This window comes from Squalius cephalus (assembly GCF_949319135.1).
Source record: "Squalius cephalus genome assembly, chromosome: 7".
Classification (NCBI taxonomy): Eukaryota; Metazoa; Chordata; class Actinopteri; order Cypriniformes; family Leuciscidae; genus Squalius; species Squalius cephalus.
In genome coordinates, this window is record NC_137128.1 from 46,483,894 (window position 1) to 46,508,703 (window position 24,810).

At 38.2% G+C, this 24,810-nt stretch overlaps 2 protein-coding genes across 2 annotated transcripts in view; both read right to left on the reverse strand.

Annotated features, from left to right (window-relative positions):
• LOC307161860 (GTPase IMAP family member 8-like) overlaps nt 1-23,992 on the reverse strand; it is a 31,115-nt gene extending 7,123 nt beyond the window's left edge. Inside the window, exons 1-3 of the mRNA XM_079876797.1 lie at nt 23,899-23,992; nt 17,207-18,570; nt 2,167-2,275 (exon numbers count right to left, since the gene is read on the reverse strand). Of these exons, the coding sequence (XP_079732923.1) occupies nt 2,167-2,275; nt 17,207-18,570; nt 23,899-23,911 (1,486 nt within the window). The 5' untranslated portion in view covers nt 23,912-23,992. The remainder of the gene's footprint in view (nt 1-2,166; nt 2,276-17,206; nt 18,571-23,898) is intronic.
• On the reverse strand, nt 7,161-11,583 carry LOC307161980 (tubulin polyglutamylase complex subunit 1-like). The gene is made up of 2 exons (XM_079876993.1): nt 11,143-11,583; nt 7,161-9,946 (listed from the first exon to the last, which is right to left on the reverse strand). The coding sequence occupies exons 1-2, from the start codon at nt 11,397-11,399 to the stop codon at nt 9,409-9,411; spliced, it is 795 nt and encodes a 264-aa protein (XP_079733119.1). The 5' UTR covers nt 11,400-11,583; the 3' UTR covers nt 7,161-9,408.
• Nucleotides 23,993-24,810: the final 818 nt, after the last annotated feature.

Here is a 24,810-nt window from a genome sequence, read left to right on the forward strand (position 1 = left end):
TTAGAATGACATATGTGTGTGTGTGTGTGTGTGTGTGCGTATAGCAAAGGGGTGTTAGACTATATATGTGTGAAAATAGAAATAAAGATAACAACGGTACACGGGGTCGAACAGTAGAAAAAGAAGCTCTGGTACTAGGAGGATAAGAAAGAGAGGGGTAGATATGGTGAGTTTGGGTGTATATAAACTGGGCAAAAAGGGAAGTCAGCGCGCTTCTCATTTCATACTCTGCCTGTTGTGTGAACTGCCTTTCTTGCGAGAAATAAACTTATACTTGTTAAACTTTTGAGATCTCCGACTGTCTTCCAATTATAGTCTAGAAAGAATTTCCACGACACGTCGCGATGGAACAACAAATACAAAGTGTGGCAATGATGATCTCAGGTACTGTTTATGTGCTTTATTTAATGTTAAAAGCATGTAATGTGACTCTGAATATCATTTAGTGCTCCAGCTTTGAGGCTGTAAAAGCAGCAATGGATAATTCACCTCAGATCTTGAAATTAAACAAATTTGGAAACAAGAACGTTCAAACTGTGAACAAACAAGTGTATTCTTTGACAAAGATTGTTTTAGTAACTCAGTAGCCTATGTATTTTTTAAAATGGTGTAATATTTTGTGAATTTTATGTAGCTACTTATCCATTTTCTTGAGTGCCGTCAAGATTACTCTCTAGTGCTGTGCACTTCCCGCGAGACTCCGCCTACACACTGTTCTGATTGGCTGTGATTTTTGATTGACGTTGTGGCGTCTCAGTCGCGTCGCGTCCGTTACGGTACTGAACATTGGTCCGTTCATAGATCCACTTGTCCATGCGACACTTCTGTCGCGCCGCACTCCACTATATTCCTATGGGTGACGTCGAGCGACTGACGCGCCCGCAAAGCATTCCGGGAAGTGTGTGTGTACATGTAATGTTTGAGAGAGAAAAACTCTACTGCAAATCCCAAATCCAACCACTGTGTCCTAGTGGAGGACTGAAGTACTGCACCCAAACAAAATATTACTGATTTTTTTCATTCAGAGCTCATTTTTTGAGAGATCAACCTCAAATTGGGAACACAACTTGTTTAAATGTATGGCTTTGCTTTTCTAGCATTTTCAACATGTTTCATAAAATACAGAATTTATATAAAATAATGTTCATAAACAATTTTCATGAATTTAAATGTCAAATTTTGATGATCTATGTGTAACTTTTTTTTTAATTGACGCACAAGGGTTTATGATTACACTCACTAATTAACACGCCACCTACTGGCAGTTTTAGTTTCATATTTCTAAAGTAACCTATTATTTAAATTTTCCAATCATTTAATCTTTCTACATTAAAATGTTATATTTAAAACATTAATCTCTTAACATAATTTATGCAATTATAATCTGAGGCTGCATTAAACAATAGGTTACTGTTTGGTAATAGCTGATAATAGCATACAGTGTCTTTTTATTCGGATTGAATTTATTGCTTAAATGTGAGATGCCATGTCACTTAGTTATATAATAAGTTAGGTTAGTTATATTTTTGATGAAATCCTTGTGGTTTCTGAACCCACATGAGCAGCAACGTCATTGCCGATGTATGTGAATGACCGCTATAGTTTGTTTGTATATTAACACAAAACACACACACACACACAGACACACACACACACACACACACACACAGTCCCACCCAGTTCAAATTACACGTCGCCACTGGTAAACACACCTACAAGCCAATTATTCAGCATACTAAATTATATCTCGATCATACTTAGACTTTTTATATTTACTTAAGTGCATAAATGATATTTCTGAGAAGTAGCCTAACCCTACATGAATAGACTGAAAGTATATTTTATTAATTTTAGTTTAAAAGAAGTCTAGTAGTAGCACACCTGAATACACTTCTATTGTAAGAGTAACATTTAATGAACTGCATGTTTTAATCGTTCATAGAACAAGAAATAATGTTTTCATAACTTAATGGGAAAACGTTCTGAAAATATGTTTTTGTTTGCTAGGTAGATGATTAATATTGATAAACATATATTTCAATTATTTCCAGCAAATCTTGATTTAGTTCACTGGGGAAGATAAACAATGATCAAAACAAACAAATCCTGAATTGCTAAATACAACGATAAAGTAATAATGCAAATTAATAACGGATCTTTGATTACCTTGGTTGGACATGTTTTCTGCTTGTTCCTCAGGGTGTGTGTGTGTGTGTGTGTGTGTGTGTGTCGGTTCAGTGTTCTTGGACAGATTAATCATGATGGGCAGAACTTTCTGAGAAACGAAACTTAACACGAACTCACATTCCGACGCGTTTGATCCCCGTTACTCCCGAAATGATATTTACTGACTGCGTGGAATTAAAACAATAAATGCATTTATATTTATGCATAAACATATTTCATGTAGGATAATAAATAAGGGTCTGTTCCTTGACGTGTTTTTCTCCCGTTTGCATCCGCTAGAGGGACACAGTGATCCTGTTTCAGAAATCACGTGACGTCACAGATTATTTGCATGCAAAAGATCGATATTTACATATTGTACCCTGTGCATTTACGTTTAGACTTATTACTATTAGCATATGCATTTACTTATCGTTTACAGAGTATTATTCATGCGCACTGTAATTTAGACCAGGTGAACATTATTTATTAACTGTATTTTTATGCAATTCATCAAAACTACGGTAAATTCATATCAAGAAGAAGGGGTTTTCCTTACACTTAATAAATAACACTTTTGCATTGAATCACAAAAGCAATGAAACATGTGTTGATTGATGTTGAAACACGAGTTGATTTAGTCATTTATGGACCAGTGTTTCTGCTGTCATGGAGAGTTTGATGAAACTGGAAATGTTTGGATGGAAAACTGTAAAGATTAAAGATATAATTTTGTGATATAAATGTGTTTGGAACAAAATTTGGTGTTTAACTTAATAATTATGTATGAAAAATACCATGTACACAAACAGAAATGGACTTATAATAAACCTAACATTATATTATTTATATTGGGGCCTTAAAAAGGCAAGAAATAAAAAAGCAAAATGGATGTATAGAATTTTTAAATCCTTTTCTTTGTGGATTGTTTTGTAAATTATTTGTATTTTATTGTTTTTCTTTCTGTTTCCTTTGATGCTATTATGAATGTAATAGATAGATGAGTATATTGTGATCCACCTGTATGTGTATGTTGTTATTATTCTGTTATGCAATGATAATAAACATAAAATTTGAATGGAAAACAATCTAAAAAAGCACAAGATAACGTCAGAAAGATAAAGGAAAAATACTCAGTCAAACCAAGAAAATGGCGTTTAATTGCATTTAAGCAGGAGATCATATAGAAACACCATGTACCAAAGAGCATGAAGTGCCATTTTAAAGTGTTACAAAAAAATAAAACAAATGTTTTTTGGGGAAAGTGCTGGAGATTGTCAATAAAACAGCAATTCTGATCCAGATCTTAAACCGGACACACAAAAACACACACTCCATCATTTAGTGCAATTAAAAACAACATTTTTAAGAACTTCAAAAACCCACGTTTACATAAATACGTCACATTAAATACAGCATTCTTTAAGTTCAGTATTAGTTAGATAAATACCTTAAAGTGAATTCAGTAACACATTTTTTAGATACGAGATATATATTTTATAAAAGCTCCCAATTTCCTTTATTACTGGTATATTGCAGTGATTAATTTGTATTATTGTCCACTTATTTAACTCGTTTTAAATAAATGACATAAATACAGTATTCTTTAAGTTCAGAACTTGCTGATAAATATCTTAAAGTGAATTCAGTAACAATTTTTAAGATACAAGATAAAAAAAGCTCCCAATTTCCTGCATTGCTGGTATATTATATATATTTCAGAGATTCTTTTGTATTATTGTCCACTTGTTTAACTTGTGTTTAAATAAATCACATAAATACAGTATTCTTTAAGTTCAGAACTTGCTGATAAATATCTTAAAGTGAATTCAGTAACAATTTTTTAGATACAAGATAAAAAAAGCTCCCAATTTCCTGCATTGCTGGTATATTATATATATTTCAGTGATTCTTTTGTATTATTGTCCACTTGTTTAACTTGTGTTTTAAATAAATCACATAAATACAGCATTCTTTAAGTTCAGTGTTTTCTAAAAAAAAAAATCCTTAAAGTGAATTCAGTAACATTTTTTTTAAGATACATATTTTAAAAAAGCTCAATTTCCTTCATTGCTGGTACATTTTAGTCTTTTTTTATTTCTGTATTATTATTAACCCTCTAAGCGCCAAAGTTGCAAAATTGCGACAAGACGTCATACTTAATAAAACAGGCTGTAGATCCTAATATGGTGTAATATCTCATTTGTATTCCCTACCACTAGATGGCAGACATGTAATACTTCGATTCAAGACCAAAATTACGTCATGTTCCTATTCGCTAGTTGCACGTAGCCGCCATTTTGGATTTCGGATCAGTGAGGGTATGCTAAGACACTTCCGGTTTCGCATTACGCCCGGTGCAGGGAGCTGGAGAAAGACGAAATTTATCTTTTATAGTTGTTTATAGAATCAATTATCACTTAAAATACTACTAAGATCCATATTACTATCACACGAGCCAATGGCAATTAAATGCACGGACGCATAGTCAGATTAATGAATGAAATACAACTGTTCACGAACAGAAGATTGTATTTGACTCATGCTGCATACACATACGCAATGACAATTATGCCTACTGTAAATATAGAGTTACAACTACGATTAAAGTTGTTTGCATAAAATGCACCGTGAACATTCACATGTTTGTTAACTACAAAAGTTTTAAATAGGAAAAAATATCGAAACTCTTTGGTCATTTTTTTGAGAGATGAGCTATGCTAAAAGTGGTACCGCCAGACCCGGAGATCGGCTGAATGGATTCGAAAACGGTAAAACTCACCTGTTTAACTCTGGGGGAGTTGTAAAATGAGCCTATTTCCAAAAAAAGTGGAGTATCCCTTTAGTAAAGGCCTTCTGAAAGCGTTTTTGTAAGAAAAATATCTATATTTATAACTTTATAAACTATAATCACTGGCTTCCGGTTATGACCGTACGCGAGTCTAGTTCCGGCGGAAGAGTGACCTCTGACCCGACCTATGACGAGTGACCTCTGACCCGACGTATGATGAGTGACCTCTGACCCGACCTATGACGAGTGACCTCTGACCCGACGCATGACAAGTGACCTCTGACCCGACCTATGACGAGTGACCTCTGACCCGACGCATGACGAGTGACCTCTGACCCGACCTATGACGAGTGACCTCTGACCCGACGTATGATGAGTGACCTCTGACCCGACCTATGACGAGTGACCTCTGACCCGACGTATGATGAGTGACCTCTGACCCGACGCATGACAAGTGACCTCTGACCCGACCTATGACGAGTGACCTCTGACCCGACGCATGACGAGTGACCTCTGACCCGACCTATGACGAGTGACCTCTGACCCGGTGCATGATGAGTGACCTCTGACCCGACCTATGACGAGTGACCTCTGACCCGACCTATGACGAGTGACCTCTGACCCGACGCATGACAAGTGACCTCTGACCCGACCTATGACGAGTGACCTCTGACCCGACGCATGAGTGACCTCTGACCCGACCTATGACGAGTGACCTCTGACCCGACGTATGATGAGTGACCTCTGACCCGACCTATGACGAGTGACCTCTGACCCGACGTATGAGTGACCTCTGACCCGACGCATGACAAGTGACCTCTGACCCGACCTATGACGAGTGACCTCTGACCCGACGCATGACGAGTGACCTCTGACCCGACCTATGACGAGTGACCTCTGACCCGGTGCATGATGAGTGACCTCTGACCCGACCTATGACGAGTGACCTCTGACCCGGCGCATGATGAGTGACCTCTGACCCGACCTATGACGAGTGACCTCTGACCCGGTGCATGACGAGTGACCTCTGACCCGACCTATGACGAGTGACCTCTGACCCGGCGCATGATGAGTGACCTCTGACCCGACCTATGACGAGTGACCTCTGACCCGGCGCATGATGAGTGACCTCTGACCCGACCTATGACGAGTGACCTCTGACCCGGCGCATGATGAGTGACCTCTGACCCGACCTATGACGAGTGACCTCTGACCCGGCGCATGATGAGTGACCTCTGACCCGACCTATGACGAGTGACCTCTGACCCGGCGCATGATGAGTGACCTCTGACCCGACCTATGACGAGTGACCTCTGACCCGACGCATGACGAGTGACCTCTGACCCGACCTATGACGAGTGACCTCTGACCCGACGCATGACGAGTGACCTCTGACCCGACCTATGACGAGTGACCTCTGACCCGACGCATGACGAGTGACCTCTGACCCGACCTATGACGAGTGACCTCTGACCCGACGCATGACGAGTGACCTCTGACCCGACCTATGACGAGTGACCTCTGACCCGGCGCATGATGAGTGACCTCTGACCCGACCTATGACGAGTGACCTCTGACCCGACGCATGACAAGTGACCTCTGACCCGACCTATGACGAGTGACCTCTGACCCGGCGCATGATGAGTGACCTCTGACCCGACACATTCCGTATTTATGAACGCGGAAACAGAGGATAGAGCAAAACAAAACACCGGTCACGGATTATTTTTGAGAAGAAATGTGGGAGGAGCTTGAGTTTGTTTGAACCACAAGAAGCGTCTGCTCTTCCCTAAGCTTACGCTACACACTCCTAAACCTTGTGGAAAGCCTTCCCAGAAGAGTTAGATCTGCAAAGGACTGGCCAACTCCATGTTAAACCTTACAGATTAAGAATGGCATGTCATTAAAGTTCATGTGCGTGTAAAGGCAGACGTCCCAAAACTTTTTGGCAATATAGTGTAACATCATCAGCCATTTTGCTTCTCCAGTAAATGCATCCCCAGACGGCAACATAGTGTCGGCCCAGATCCGACCCACATCAGGGAAGCGTTGAATCCTCATGCACCGGATCTGGACCGACACTATGTTGCTGTCTGGGTCTTGCTTTAAGAATGTTTGGATATTGGTGCTGGAAAATAAGACAGAGAAATACTTTAAGTCTTGTTTTCTGAAACGTATGAAAATGAAAATTTTATTTTTCTGACCCCCATTGGCAGATTTTTCTTCTTGTTTTAAGCACAAACTCACTTCATTTTGATACATTTTCCAAGACTAACACCTTCAGTCATTATGTGTCTCCAAGTAGTGCTGTCAAACGCGTTAACGCAAAATCATATTAACGGCATACGGCACTAAATTTTTTAACACGCGATTAACGAAGCGTATTTTCTGTTTGACCCGTGGCCCAACCCGTAGTTGGAGAAATGGAGATACACAGTGTTGCCAACTTAGCGACATTGCAGACCCCTTTAGCGATTTTTTCCCTTCAAAAAAGCGCCCAAACCTTATTTAGTTTCTGAGAATCGCCGGTACACCTGTTGTACCGAAATCTGACTCCCCGGACAAATCGCACTCCCCTTCGCGTGCACGCGCAAGCGAGTTTAAATGCACTTCCTTTGCCATATCCGTTTATCGATCGATTTTTCACACAAGCACCCAGATCCTGCATGGAAGCTTTGTCTACACTTAAATAAATTATCAGAAAGTGAATAAAAGATGCAAAAAACAAAAAAGAAAAAAAACAAACATGGCAGATCGATTCAAACTATATAAACTTCGAAACAAAACTATCATAAATAAAACTATCAAAACAAAACTGTTAATTTCACTTAATTTAACTGAACTTATCGTTTGTGTATATGAGGCAAATACCTGTCTTTTTGCTTGTTTGGTTTTTGTTTAATTGCGTCTTAAAAATATAAATAAAACAAATTATTAGTGATAATTGACACTTAAAGCTAAGAATGTAAAGAAACCTTAGACATTTTTTTAAATTAATAGTTATTTTCCAGCACATTAGGGCCCCAAAAAGCATTATTTATTTCATTCATTCTTTCAATTTTACATCTTACATAGCTTATGGATATAGCCTACAATTAAAGTAGCTGGAGCAATCGCTTTGTGGTCAGGTGCCCTTTAAATAAATAAAAAACTGCTAAAAAACAAGATGGGTTTTCCAGGGGGAGTCGGATTTTCACAGCATTAAAATACGGACTGGTGTATAAGGTCATAGACTCACTTTAGAGATTGTGTGGTGCAAAAGCATTTAACTTCATTAAATTATGACAATTTTCAACGCCGATACTGCTCTCCCAGTCTCGCGCCAATAGGAGCAGCGCTTTAATTCAGTTAAACAGATATTATGTTGCTTCTCTAATTTTACATGCAAGTATAGTTGAAATCACAGCACAGATATTGTCTTTATCTTATGTGTATTTGATTTCATCACAGGCTCGATTATCAGGATTTTTGTGTTTCAGGATTAACATCTTAGAAGGGAGAGCTAGTTATGTAATGGGTCGCGTTTCAGTCACTATTTCATATTCATTCCGTTGTTTGACAACAGAAACAGTAAAATATACCAATGAAAACAGTTTTATTGAGAATTTAGCTTCATCAAAATGGGCACAGAGAGAGACAAACTAATGTAATAATAAATAATAAATGTACATTTAGCATTTTCAGAAGAACTGTCATGCAAAAATCTAAATATGTTTGTGTTAGTAAATTGCTCAGTGCAAAGAAAGAGAAGTAATGGGAACCTGGTATTTCTTTGTTCTTTCTTCATGTGTCTAATAGACATGAACAAGTTCTCTGAAAAACATCTATGACCTCTGAAACATGTCTCGTCTTCATGCTCTATGTTGACTATGGTTTCAATAATAAACATACATTTGCATAAAGCATCCATATTTATCCATGCCTATGTTGATTAGAGCATTACAAACTTGAAAAGTATTAATTTAAGGTACATTTAGAACAAATAAAAAATGTACGATTAATCGCGAGTTAACTCATGACAATCATGCGATTAATCGCAAGTTAACTCATGACAATCATGCGATTAATCGCAAGTTAACTCATGACAATCATGCGATTAATCGCAAGTTAACTCATGACAATCATGTGATTAATCGCAAGTTAACTCATGACAATCATGCGATTAATCGAGAGTTAACTCATGACAATCATGCGATTAATCGCGAGTTAACTCATGACAATCATGCGATTAATCGCGAGTTAACTCATGACAATCATGCGATTAATCGCGAGTTAACTCATGACAATCATGCGATTAATCACGAGTTAACTCATGACAATCATGCGATTAATCGCAATTACATTTTTTTAATCGATTGACAGCCCTAGTCTCCATTTAATGTATCTTGATTTAAGAATGTTTGGATATTTGTGCTGGAAAACAAGACAGAAATACAACTCTTTTTTCCCACTCAGGTCACCATTCGCACTCGAGCGATGAACAGCGCGGCGGCGGCGTCTTCAAACTCCTGCGCGTCCATGACGGGATTATCCTGCTGATTCCCGGGATGAGCCTCCGCCATGGCCTTCGCCACTTTACCGGGAGAGATCTTGGCGCTGGCCTCCAGGTACCGGCCCACGTCGTCCCCATCCGCCTCCTCCAGCGCCTCCCGGAGCGTCTCCAGCACCGCCTGACCCAGCGCTCTCTCCGCCGGCCGGTCCGAAGCGCTCGCCACCGACCCGTACAGGCACTGGGAGGCCCGGATGTAGTCGGAGAACACGGAGCAGGTCAGAACGCCCTGCCGGAAGAGCTCGAAGGGCACGGACTCGTGGTCGTGGCACTGGACGCGGCGCAGGAGCGGAGCCGCGGTGGAGCCGGAGAGTCCGCCTTCGCTGCACAGGCACCGGAGCATCTCGGTGTAGAGACGCCCGCGGACCCCGACGACACCGGCACCGCGATCACGGGTCAGGAGATCGAACGCCGTGCGCGTGTTACTGTTGAACGCTGATCTGCAGGGGAAGACAGAATCAAGAGCTCAAACTGAGGGTGCGTTTACACGATAACGATATGCTTAAAACGGAGAAGTTTTTCCTTTGAGTTTTCCGCGCACACCATCCGGGAACTTCCGCCAATAGTTCTAGGAACTATGAAGAGGTTCCTCCAGTGCAGAAGCCCCTATTGTCAAAATGATCCCCATTCACACGGATCCGCTAAACGACTAAAAACGCTGTATTCTGCTGCCAGGCCAGTAGATGGCGATGAAACACTATAGATTGAACACGTAATACGCATATGCATTACGTCATCGTCTTCAGAGATTCGCGTTTTTTGTCGTTTAGACGGAGACCGTTTTCAAAAACTTGCACTTTGAAACCTGTTTTCAAAAGTTTGCGTTTTCAGGCATAAAAAAAACGCTGTTGTCGTGTAAACGAATGGCCAAAACGCATAAAAAGTTTTATGTTTTTAGTTGATTACAAAAGAAATAAGCAAATAAAAAAACAAAATCCCTGTCACAGTGGGAGTTTTTTATTATTATTATTATTTACTGAATAAATACAAAATCTGAATACAACAAAATGGCACAAAACAGTTATTATACAAAGAAAATACAGACGTGTAAAGCTCAACACAAATAAAGAAATAAAAAATACCAAAAAAATCATAATAAATAGGGGAAAATAAAAAATTCAGATTATACCATTTTATTGCACTTCGATTTTCCATTTTAGCGAGGGCATCATTTTACTTTGTTTCTGAATATAATAAACAAAGGTTGGGATTTAAAAACATTTATGTATAAAGTATTTTGCCAATAATATAATGTTATTAATCAAATCAAATATCATACAAAAATTATTGTTTATCCCATATGGACATAATATTTTGTAAGGTGAAAGTGAATGTCATGGCGGGTTTTTTTTTTTTTTTTTGCAAGAAAAGAAACAGCACTACATTGAATACATCGACATAAAATGAAAAGTAAAAAGAAAGTAAAAAAGAATTAAAATTTTCAGCAGTAATAAGAGAGTGCATTAACATATGTTTATGACGCCCTTTTTTAAGTTTTTATTATTATTATTATTGTGTTTAAAGTTTTACTTACAAAATGTGAAAATGTGTAAAAGAAAGTCAATTTAAAGAGAGAGAGAGAGAGAGAGAGAGAGAGAGAGAGAGAGAGAGAGAGAGAGAGAGAGAGACTTCAGACCTCTGTGAGTGATGCGCCAGACTCAGGTTCCAGAGCGCGCGACTCACGGCCTGGTGCTCCGGGCCTGCGTCATCATCCTGCGCCGAGAGATGCGCGAAGTGTTCGGCCAGGAACCCGATGGGATCGCGCGGCCTGGACTCCAACAGTGTGAGCAGAGAAGACCCGAGAAGCGCGCTCACGCCAGACTCACACGCGAACGCGCCGTCGCGCTCACAGCTGCCCGACATCGCGACGCCCGCGCGACGCTTCTCCGCCATCTTAAAATATCATCGCATTTGCATATAATAACATAAATGATCTCCAGCAACGGCCTGACTCGCAGCCAGCCACACAAACACTCCCAAATACAGTTGCTATGGACTCATGATGATGATGATGATGATGACGACGACGATGATGCAGGAGATCAGCTGACCTCTGTGTGTGTGTGTGTGTGTGTGTGTGTGTGTGTGCCTGATCTTCCCGCAGGTGGCGCTTTTATATTATAAATAAATAAAAAAGTACTATTAAATCAGAATATTAGCACCCGACTAGTAAATCAGGGCATCAATGTTTTATAAACACTCATTTATTAGCTCAAACTCACTTCATTTTGATAGTTTTCATTAAACAAGACAGCTAATATCTGAAGTCCTTTTGTTTCTCCAGTAAATGTATCTTGATGTAAGAATGCTTAGATTTTTGTACAAGACAATAATTCTGAGGAAGAAAGGAGAATTCGTCAGATCCACTGACAACACTTACCGAAGTGTGTGCTTCTGATTCCCGCCAATTAATGATGTCACTTCCTGGAGGATGATGTCATTATTAAGAAGTGCCTTTTGTTAGTTTTTTATTATTGCCCGTCAGATTATAATCAATAAACATGATAATAATAATCACTTGCTTATCAAAATATGTATAACACTTTGTTGAACTATTGATGCTTGTTATAAAATTAATATTATGAAAAAGGTATAGGCTATTTGTGACTTTTTAATCTCACAATTATGACTTGCAGTTTCTAATCTCGCAGTTTAGACTGTATAACTCCAAAAATTGCAAGTTTATACGCCACAATTCAGAGGAAATAGTCAGAATTGTTAAATGAAAAAACAACTTTTTGTTTTTATTCTGTGGCGGAAACAAGCTTTCATAATTGAACAGATATAAAACAAATAGAAATTAAACAGAAATAAAATAAAAGACTTGTGTTTGTTAACGGGGTTTAAACACTAACAGGATGAAAGGTGAAGACAAACCTGTAAATCAATGATCAATTACAACAATATGCTCAAGAAAATGTTTTATTTGGAAAAAGTTCAGTTAGAGAAATAAAAACTCCTCACACTCTCAGAAGAAAAGGTTCTACATTCAATTGTATGAATTAAGCAACTCATAAACATACTTTATCACTAACATTGGAAATGAACGTGAGATGAAGTTCCTCTAGTGGACGCGTCCGGTACTGCAGATATCACTGAAAGCTCGTTTATTGAGATATCAGGCTCAAACTTGGAGCACAAGTTGTTTAGATTAATGGCTTTGATTTTCTCACAGTTTTAGAGTAAAACGTGTTTAAAAATAGTATTTTTGTGCATTTTGTTCAGCAATAATCTGCCAGGTGTAGTCTTTAAACCAAACTTTAGTCTGTGCTCCAAAGCATTCAATATTTAACACATTTTAATTTGGAAATTTAATTTTTAGGTCTGTGCTCAAAAAAAGTGAATGAGTGGATTATAACTGTTGCATAATTATAATTTAGTACCATAAATCCCCTAAAAAAAATAAAAAAAATAAAAACATTATCAAACTATAGTACATTCATTTCATTGAATTTTAAAAAATCTGTCATTTTTATTTATTTAATCAGACCTTTTATGGCATAAAGAATTCTTTATTGAAACCCATTGGACATTTTTTTCAGTAAGAGTGTTCCTGAAAACACACATGAGGAGTAAATGGTGGCAGATGATAGTAATTACTTTTATGAGCTCATTGTTTCTGCCTAAAAATGAATACATGACGTATAACCGAGTGATGAGATGTACACTTCTGAAACACATAACTTGACACACACCTAATATATAAAACGGTACTTGTTGTGAAAAGCGCTGTACAAAGAAATGTGAATTGAACTGACCTGAATAGATGCAGATTTTTAGGTGAACTGTCCCTTTCAAAGCATTGATTTATTTTCCTCCTATCTCATATTTTTTCCATCATCATGTACCTTTAGGAACTTCGACACAGAATTTGAGAAAGCAAAAGTCTTTATATTTCCATTTTCTTCACTTACACTTATATGCAAGGCATAATCCGTGGTTAGCTGTGCATTAAATGATTTTATAGTTAACGTATTCTAAATGTATTAACGTCTTCAAGACATGCAATGGATTAATTAGGCTAGCCGTTTATTTCTAAACATAATTAACCAAGGGTAAAAAAAATAAAATAAAAAAAAAACCTCCAAACGATTGATTTTACTAAACATAAGAACTAGGCTACTTATTTTACAATAAAAGTAGCCTACATAGAATAGGCTAAACAACGTCCGAAATCGCGACTACATTTGAATTTCACGATCTGATCCCAGAAATCCTATTGCTTTTGCTTTATCATATTAGCCTATCCTATATTATAATATTTTAGGCTCGTTCGAGACCACCTGCTTTAAATTAAAGATATGCGATCTACTATTTACTAGTGTTTACTGATGGTTTAGTGTTTTGTGAAGTTACAAACCAAAACGATGCGCAAAAGCATCGTGTATACTGTTTACGTGAGCATTTCTCATACAAATACTTGAGATAGTTTGGTCTCTAACAGAAACAAAACACGCTTGTTGTATTCGGCTAGTTCAGCGATATATGACACAAGTCTCTCTGTCACGTAATATGATTTAACACATTTTCATGTAAAGCAGATTTTTTTTCATGCTATGAAAATCGAGCACTTTTAATATGTCAGAAAATTAAAAGCATTTCTTAAGTGATGGTCGTATTCCCTATATTCACTGTAAAGCCAAGCATCTAAGCTTTAAAACGACAGCTGTGTTAAGCAAGTGATTGTTCAGTAACATGATGACTTAGTAATGCCACCCTCGCTTCGGATTTAAGAGGTTATGGTTAAGGATTAATCGGTTAATTGATGGAACAACGATGGACTATAGGAATTTATGTAAATTGACATCCCTAATTCAATAAAGTCCCCCTGTAGTCAATAATCCTTAAAACTCGTCTTTGATCTCCAAAATTAGATTTTAAAACGTTTTTTTCCTTTAAAAAAAAAATGTCTTCATGCTTTAAAGCAGCTTGAATGTAACTCGACATGGTTCTATGAATATGCAAATGAGCCCCGCCTCCACTCACTCACTCACTCAGCTCAGAGATCCACTTGTTGACGATCACACATTGATCTGATTGATTGGCCTCTGTCCACTAACAATAAAGCTGCAAGTTTAATTACTTCAAAAACAGCGAGTCTCCCCCTCGTAGTGGAGAAATATTAGAAATTCAGTAGCAAAGAAGCTATTTAAATTAATAAAAGTTTCCGTGCTCCTGTGTCTGTGTGTGCAGTGCGATCTGCGATCTCTGTTGTGTGACATATGCGTGTGTAGCTTAAATGAAAAGCAGCGTATTGATATAAAACGGTGATTAAACTGGCTGGAACTACCTGTGTGGTTTTAGTAGACACCTTCCGGCCAATCAGAATTGAGTATTCAGACAGACCATGATAAAAATGCATTTAAACAGTTCATTGTCATGTACAATAAATTAAATTTTAAATTAATATAATTTTCCAAAATTTGAAGTCAATATGGAAGCTTGTTTCTGCCACAGAATAATAAATAATAAGGTAATTGCGACTTTTTATCTCACAATTCTGTCTCTTTATTTCAGAATTGCGTGATATAGACGCAATTGCGTGTTATAAAGTCAGAATTGCGTGTTATAAAGTCAGAATTGCGTGATGTAAAGTAGCAATTGCGTGTTATAGTCAGAATTGCGTGATATAGTCGCAATTGCGAGTTATAAAGTCAGAATTGTGTGATAAAGTCGCAATTGCGTGTTATAAAGTCAGAATTGCGAGATATAGTCACAATTGTGTGATAAAGTCGCAATTGTGTGTTATAAAGTCAGAATTGCATGATATAGTCACAATTGCGAGTTATAAAGTCAGAATTGCGTGATATAGTCGTAATTGCGTGTTATAAAGTCAGAATTGCGTGATATAGTCGTAATTGCGTGTTATAAAGTCAGAATTGCGTGATATAGTCGCAATTGCGAGTTATAAAGTCAGAATTGTGTGATAAAGTCGCAATTGCGTGTTATAAAGTCAGAATTGCGAGATATAGTCACAATTACGAGTTATAAAGTCATAATTGCGTGATATAGTCGTAATTGCGTGTTATAAAGTCAGAATTGCGTGATATAGTCGTAATGTCGTAATTGCGAGTTTATAAAGTCAGAATTGCGTGATATAGTCGTAATTGCGTGTTATAAAGTCAGAATTGCGTGATATAGTCGTAATGTCGTAATTGCGAGTTTATAAAGTCAGAATTGCGTGATATAGTCGTAATTGCGTGTTATAAAGTCAGAATTGCGTGATATAGTCGCAATTGCGAGTTATAAAGTCAGAATTGTGTGATAAAGTCGCAATTGCGTGTTATAAAGTCAGAATTGCGAGATATAGTCACAATTGTGTGATAAAGTCGCAATTGTGTGTTATAAAGTCAGAATTGCATGATATAGTCACAATTGCGAGTTATAAAGTCAGAATTGCGTGATATAGTCGTAATTGCGTGTTATAAAGTCAGAATTGCGTGATATAGTCGTAATTGCGTGTTATAAAGTCAGAATTGCGTGATATAGTCGCAATTGCGTGTTATAAAGTCAGAATTGCGTGATATAGTCGTAATTGCGTGTTATAAAGTCAGAATTGTGTGATAAAGTCGCAATTGCGTGTTATAAAGTCAGAATTGCGTGATATAGTCGTAATTGCGTGTTATAAAGTCAGAATTGCGTGATATAGTCGCAATTGCGTGTTATAAAGTCAGAATTGCGTGATATAGTCGTAATTGCGTGTTATAAAGTCAGAATTGTGTGATAAAGTCGCAATTGCGTGTTATAAAGTCAGAATTGCGAGATATAGTCACAATTACGAGTTATAAAGTCATAATTGCGTGATATAGTCGTAATTGCGTGTTATAAAGTCAGAATTGCGTGATATAGTCGTAATGTCGTAATTGCGAGTTTATAAAGTCAGAATTGCGTGATATAGTCGTAATTGCGTGTTATAAAGTCAGAATTGCGTGATATAGTCGTAATGTCGTAATTGCGAGTTTATAAAGTCAGAATTGCGTGATATAGTCGTAATTGCGTGTTATAAAGTCAGAATTGCGTGATATAGTCGCAATTGCGAGTTATAAAGTCAGAATTGTGTGATAAAGTCGCAATTGCGTGTTATAAAGTCAGAATTGCGAGATATAGTCACAATTGTGTGATAGTCGCAATTGTGTGTTATAAAGTCAGAATTGCATGATATAGTCACAATTGCGAGTTATAAAGTCAGAATTGCGTGATATAGTCGTAATTGCGTGTTATAAAGTCAGAATTGCGTGATATAGTCGTAATTGCGAGTTATAAAGTCAGAATTTAATGATATAGTCGCAATTGCGAGTTATAAAGTCAGAATTGCGTGATATAGTCGTAATTGCGTGTTATAAAGTCAGAATTGTGTGATAAAGTCGCAATTGCGTGTTATAAAGTCAGAATTGTGAGATATAGTCACAATTGCGAGTTATAAAGTCATAATTGCGTGATATAGTCGTAATTGCGTGTTATAAAGTCAGAATTGCGTGATATAGTCGTAATGTCGTAATTGCGAGTTTATAAAGTCAGAATTGCGTGATATAGTCGCAATTGCGTGTTATAAAGTCGAAATTGCGTGCAATTATCTTTTAAAATGTTTTATTCTGTGGCGGAAACAAGCTTCCATACAAACAAGCTTAGCTAATACTGGGAAAAAAACATCATAATCTTGATTTGTGAACTCATCTTGGTTGTCGATCATAAACGTGTCACTGAATGGAGCACTGCGACATCGCCGCCAGCTTTAAAGATGCAGCTCTCACTGCAACTACAGCGACCGACCCGAAGATACTCCCTCCTTCCGCCGCTCCAGCGCCGAGAAAAGTGGCCAAAATCTTACTGGCTATTCCGACTTCGACAACAGGAGCCGCCGGGAACAGGAACGCCAGGAGCGCAGGAGCGTACGCAGCTCCGGCCCCCAGCATAAACATACACAGCATTATCGACAACTTCATATTGCGTTTTGAGAAAATCTCAAAGTTCTTCACTTCTTCATTCACCCTCCTCTGCTCCTCTTCCTTGGCCCAGATTTCCAACTCCTTCTTTTCTTTATCCACTCTTTCCAGCCTCTCCTCCTCCTCCTCCCTCTCTCGTTCCTCAAATCTCCTCATGTTCTCCTGCTCTCTCTCCAGAGATGCTCGGAAACGCTCCAGTCTCGCAGGGATCGGTCGCGCATTCTGCTCTTCTTTCTTTATATCCGTCTCTATCTGTTTAATCCGGCCTTGCATGCGTGTCTTTTTTCTCTGCGCGTCTTGCCTCTCTTCGTTCACGAACGCAATAAACAAACGCAATTGATCATCAGACATTTTCCCAACCTCCTTCTCGATTTTCTTCATTCTTTCGTCCCTATCAGCTTGCAGTTTCACATCTATTATCCTCTGCGCTTCCTGCATTACCTCTGAGATTTGACTGGTGAAGTGACAGTTGTGATTTCGAAAGAGTACCTCATCGACTCTCTGCAGGAGTCGACTCACTTGATCCGGGTTTGCAGAGTTTGTGTTGTCAAAAGCCACAAATCGCCTCCCGAATCTCTTCACGAGCTCCTTCACTTTCTGATCTTGTCTCGAAACAAACCTTTCAATGGATTCTCCTCTGAGTTTATCCGCGTGGGAGAATATGAGGATGGTGTGATGAGTGACATCCTCATAAAACATCTCCAGAATCATCTCTACGGTGCGCTGCTGCTCCTCTGTGAACCGCTCTATCGGCACCACCAGCAGAAACGCATGAGGACCCGGAGAACACAAAACCAGGCAACGTATTACTTCTTGTTTTAATTCGTCATCTGTCAAATCCGTGTCAAAAAACCCAGGCGTGTCGATAAGAACCAGCTCTCGCTCGTCCACCGTTGCACTCTCTCTCTTGCACTCTTTAGTGACCGAGCCCATGCTCAATCCATCATCAAAGCACTTCCTTCCCAGGATGGTGTTTCCCGTCGCGCTTTTCCCTGCACCAGTCTTTCCCAGCAGAACCAGACGCAGTTCTTTCGGCGCTGGGTTTAGTGTGTGCTGGTGATGATCGTCGTCAAATGAAGCTAGGGAGTTTCCAGCGGGTCTCCATCTCACGGTTGGGTTTCCTGAGGAGAAAACAAACTGTTGAGAAAACGAACAATAACCCAGCCGAAAGGGAATGATCTCATGAACATCTCTCAAAGTTATGAAATAAACGTTCTTCCAGTAACACTATTTTAATGATCTGAAACGCAAGTATCAAGCGCGAAACGCAAGTATCTTTGTGGGCGGGTCTCTGTTGCTCTTATACCGGCGGGATAAATTACTCTTGCGCCCGATGCAAATCTAAAATGTGTTGGTCTGAAGTCGCTTCATTACTCATAGGTGTGGTTTGGGCGTAACGTGAAATAAACCAATCAGAGCGACATGTCACATTCCCTTTAAGAGCAGGCGCGCTTGTTCCATGGCGGATTACTATTATAACGGCGGATTTGTCAGGAGCGGTTCACAGCCGAGGAGACCGACGTTCTCGTCAGGGCCGTAAAACACAGAGAAGTGACATTGGGGATGGAGAAACACACCCAGATTAGCTTCGGTTAAACAGGCGTATGATAATTTGGGTAAATGTGTAAGCTAGATTTATGCCTATTTTTCACATCTTCATGGACACAACAATGATTTCCCTCGTGTGGTAATATTTTTCCTTGTAATTATGTATGGTTTTCTAAAAATGAAAACTGCTGCATCTGTGTAGATGAGAGAAGCAAAGTGTGTGTGTGTTGTGCACACGCTACATTGATTATGGCCAAACATGCGCCATTAAAATAGCGTCTGAATAACATGCGCCGCTGACTTTAGACGAGGTTTCTCCTGGTCAGTGGCGGAATTGTTTTCTGAAACTGCAAAATAGCACCAGGGAACGTTTGCGCCAGAACACGCCTCCTCTTTTCGCTGAACCGCCCTCGGGAGCGCAAATGCATTTCCTAGTTTACCGACGTGCGTCTGTGGAGGGAAGAGTCCGCTGTGCATCGGGTGCAAAATAGGAATGATACATGCGTCGCTGTACAAAGTCAATTGCGCTGGGTGCAAGATAGGGCCCTATGACTCTCCTTCAGCAGAGGTGTAAAGAGGCCCTGAAAACCATACTAGTGTAAATGTACAGATACCTCAAAGCAAACATTACTCCATTACAAGTTCCAAGTCACCAATTTCAATACGACTTGAGTAAAAGTCTTAAGCCGCCTTTCCACTGCACACGACAAACGACAGCCGTCGGACCGGAAGTCATTCATTTCCAATGGACAGTAGTACCGTACGGGAGCTGCGGGGAGTTACGATCATATGCGTATGCGGAAATTTTGTCATTTGTTTTGTGTGGATATATTCATGCATGCATTTAAATTCAATAAAATCATTCATTTTACCCTTCTGAATAGCCGAGGGTAACGGTTAAGTTCCGTGCGAAAGGGGGCGAAAAATCCGACAATCGTATGCGAATGTCGTGTGCAGTGGAAAGGCGGCTTTATACCGTGTCCTAACCAGACGCGATGCGATAAGATTCCAGCAACAAATAATTTGTCTGTCCACACTAGACGCGATGCGACTGCGAGACGCGTCAAAATCAATCAAAACCCACAGCCAATCAGAACAGCGTGTGGGCGGAGTCAGCCAATCAGAACAGCGTGTGGGCGGAGTCTCGCCGGCAACAGAAATAATCTTGACGGCACTCGCAAGAAAATGGATAAGTCGCTACATAATCAAATTCACAAATATAAACCATTTAAACATTATTAAAAATACATAGGCTACTGAGTTACTAAAACAATCTTTGTCAAAGAATACACTTGTTTGTTCACAGTTTAAACGTTCTTGTTTCCATTTGTTTAATTTTAAGATCTGAGGTGAATAATCCATTGTTGCTTTTACAGCTACAAAGCTGGAGCACTAAATGACGTTCAAAGTCACATTACACGCTTTAAACATTAAATAAAGCACATAAACAGTACCTGAGATTATCATCGCCACACTTTGTGTTTGTTGTTCCAGCGCGACGTCGCAGAAAAATAGAAACCGTTTCTAAAATAGAATCGTCGCGTGTCGCCGTCGCGGCTGGTTAGGACAAACACTCTGATCAACATGGAAAAGATGCTTTTATCGCGCGTCGCATCGCGTCGCGTGTAGTTTGGACACGGTGTTACTGAGTATCTGATTTTAACAGTACTTTAGTATTTTACTCATAGGTTACTGAACGTAGGCTTAAAGAGGAACTAGTCCTCAACAACACCTAAGAGAGATATGCCAGTGAAAAACAAGAAACAGATTTTTGAGGAGAGCGATCACGTTTATTTTCCTAAAATTAAAATGAAAACCTCAAAATATTGAAATAAATCAAGGTTGACACAACAGCCTCTTAAACATCTACAAACTCTCAAGTCTCAGTTAAACTCATGTGCACCAAAAGGTCCATAAGTGAACCAATATCCTTCAAAACGGTCGCATTAATATAACGGATAAAGAAAATAATATGAAATAGTCAAAGCTTACTTGCACTGGACGCGGTTTTTTCGGCCTCATCTCATATATGAAACACCTGCGATTGAGCAACTAATGCACTCATGATGACGCAATTTTCTTCTAGAAACAAACTTTGATGTATTATTTTCATGTTATCACTGTGAAGCTGCTTTGATGCAATCTGTATTGTAAAAAGCGCTATATAAATACCGGTAAAGGTGACTTGACTTGAATCGGTTTAATTAAAGGTGCAATAGGTGATTCTCTACTGAAACATTTTCTGTTATACTGGTGGAAAGTCTCCTCATGTCCTGATTTACTATGTTAACCCTTGTGGGCATTGTTTTATATATATATATATATATTGTGATAATTTTGCCTGTGTTATTGCCTGCATACATTACGCATTAACTGATATTTTGGCACAGGTGTGTGTTTTTATTGGAATTTTACTATTTCACCCTCATTTCCTTTAATAAACATATTTTACTCTAGTAACACAAAATAGTTACACTAAGGACCTTAATGACAAAAATATCCCCTTTGAAACCCATTTTTAATCCCAGGGCCATTTACCTATAAAATGATGCAGCATTTGTAAATGGGCTTTCATTCTGTTTGCAAGGCTTAAAAATTTTTTTTTTTTTTTAACTATTTTTTTTTCTTCCAGATGTGCCTTTTTTTTATCAGGTTTGGTCTGTGGCGTAAATACTTGCTTTTCTGCTTCTGCATAATTATAGAGGTAATTGGATAAATTATGCAGCTATAATTGTGTGGGTGTGTTGGTGTGGATGTCAGAGTGTGGTTTGTTGTGTGAGTTAAAAAAAAGTGTGTGTGTGTGCATGTAAAGTTTGAGAGAGAAAAACTCTACTGCAAATCCCAAATCCAACCACTGTGTCCCAGTGGAGGACTGGAGTACTGCAGCCAAACAGAATATCACTGAAAGCTCATTGTTTGAGAGATCAACCTCAAATTGGGAACACAACTTGTTTAGATTTATGGCTTTGCTTTTCTAGCATTTATAGAGTTCAACATGTTTCATAAAATACAGATTTTATATAAAATAATGTTCATAAATAATTTTCATGAATATAAACGTCTGTGCTCCCAAACTTCAAATTTTGATGAGTTTTTGTACATGCACATTTTTGTCCACTTTGGACCTATGTGTAACTTTTTTTTAATTGACGCACAAGGGTTTATGATTACACTCACTCATTAACACGCCACCTACTGGCAGTTTATTTTCATATTTCAAAAGCAACCTATTATTTAATTTTTCCATTCATTTAATCTTTCTACATTAAAATGTTATATTTAAAACATTAATCTCTTAACATAATTTATGCAATTATAATCTGAGGCTGCATTAAACAATAGGTTACTGTTTGGTAATAGCTGATAATAGCCATACAGTGTCTTTTTATTCGGATTGAATTTATTGCTTAAATGTGAGATGCCATGTCACTTAGTTATATAATAAGTTAGGTTAGTTATATTTTTGATGAAATCCTTGTGGTTTCTGAACCCACATGGGCAGCAACGTCATTGCTGATGTATGTGAATGACCGCTAAATAGTTTGTTTGTATTAACACAAAACACACACACACACACACACACACATCTGTCCCACCCAGTTTTAAAAACAAATTTAAGCCACGTCGCCACTGGTAAACACAACTACAAGCCAATTATTCAGAATACTAAATTATAAGTATATCTCGATCATACTTAGACTTTTATATATCTACTTAAGTGCATACATTATATTTCTGAGAAGTAGCCTAACCCTACATAAAAAGTAGACTGAACGTATATTTTATTATTTTTAGTGTAAAAGAAGGCTAGTAGAAGCACACCTGGGGCACGTTCAAGTTCAAAACGGTGCGCAACGTTTTGCTACGGTTTCCGGGTTGAACGTCATGTTTCCTGGAAGCGGCGTGCACCGGTGTGCAACCATGTGTGCAACGGGGTTTGAGATACGTTTTCTCTTGTTTGGTGGGTGTGTCAGAACTGCAGTCCAATCAGCAGCAACATGTATATAACGCATGTGGTATTAAAGTGAACTCGCACAATGGGTTCAAGCCAAGGAAAGTAATTTACAAATGTGTTCGATGCAACAACTGAGGATATTAGAAGACATGTTTGTCTTAAGTTTTATTGTAAAAATATAGGATACCAACATAATGATGTAGTTGTTTATATTTTTTGCTTCATTTATGACATTTGGTATAGAAATAAAAAATGGCAATTAAGTGCTTTTCCTAAAAATGAGAAAGAAGATACAGGGTATTAAAACAGTATGAACTACAAATAAAGTCAGTATGTGAGGCTAAATAGATGTGTTTTAGTCTGGATTAGGTAAAATGTGAGCTTCCGTTTCAGTTTCAGCAATCCCTTCACTCGATTGGGATGCTCTCTTGTGTTCTGGGCAGCAAGTGCAGTAACTGTAACATCGGGCATATTTTGTAGTATTAAACACATGTTTATACCGACTTCATCAGGCTCAGAAAATTCTTCACAAAGAACACAAAGAATGGCCTTCTCAGCTGCCATAGTTGCAATGCGTCATCAGAACAGTGTGTTCAACGCATCTCCGTTTCTGTTTAAAAAACGTTGTGCAACGTTATGTCGGGGCTGAACGCAGCCCTGAATACACTTCTTTTGTAAGAGTAACATTTAATGAACTGCATGTTTTAATCGTTCATAGAACAAGAAATAATGTTTTCATAACTTAATGGGAAAACGTTCTGAAAATATGTGTTTGTTTGCTAGGTAGATGATTAATATTGATAAACATATATTTCAATTATTTCCTTCAAATCAGGATTTAGTTCACTGGGGAAGATAAACAATGTCAAAACAAACAAATCCTGAATTGCTAAATACAATGATAAAGTAGCCTAATAATGCACATGAATAACGGATCTTTGATTACCTTGGTTGGACATGTTTTCTGCTTGTTCCTCGGTGTGTGTGTGTGTGTGTGTGTCGGTTCAGTGTTCTTGGACAGATTAATCATGATGGGCAGAACTTTCTGAGAAACGAAACTTAACACGAACTGACATTCCGACGCGTTTGATCCCCGTTACTCCCGAAATGATATTTACTGACTGCATGGAATTAAAAATAAATGCATTTATATTTATGCATAAACATATTTCATGTAGGATAATAAATAAGGGTTTGTTCCTTGACGTGTTTTTCTCCCGTTTGCATCCGCTAGAGGGACACAGTGATCCTGTTTCAGACATCACGTGACACACAGATTATTTGCATGCAAAAGATCGATATTTACATATTGTACCCTGTGCATTTACGTTTAGACATATTATATGCATTTACTTATCGTTTACAGAGTATTATTCATGCGCACTGTAATTTAGACCTGGTGAACATTATTTATTAACTGTATGTTTATGCAATTCATTAAAATTAAATTCACATCAAGCAAAAGGGGCTTTCCTTATTACTATGAAATAACACTTTTGCATTGAATGACAAAAGCAATGAAACACGTGTTGATTTAGTCATTTATGGACCAGTGTTTCTGCTGTCATGGAGAGTTTGATGAAACTGGAAATGTTTGGATGGAAAACTGTAAAGATTAAAGATATAATTTTGTGATATAAATGTGTTTGGAACAAAATTTGGTGTTTAACTTAATAATTATGTATGAAAAATACCATGTACACAAACAGAAATGGACTTATAATAAACCTAACATTATATTATTTAAATTTTAACTTAATCATTATATTGAGGCCTTAGAAAGGCAAGAAATAAAAAAGCAAAACGGACGTATAGAGTTTTTGAATCCTTTTCTTTATGGATTTTTTTGTAAATGAAT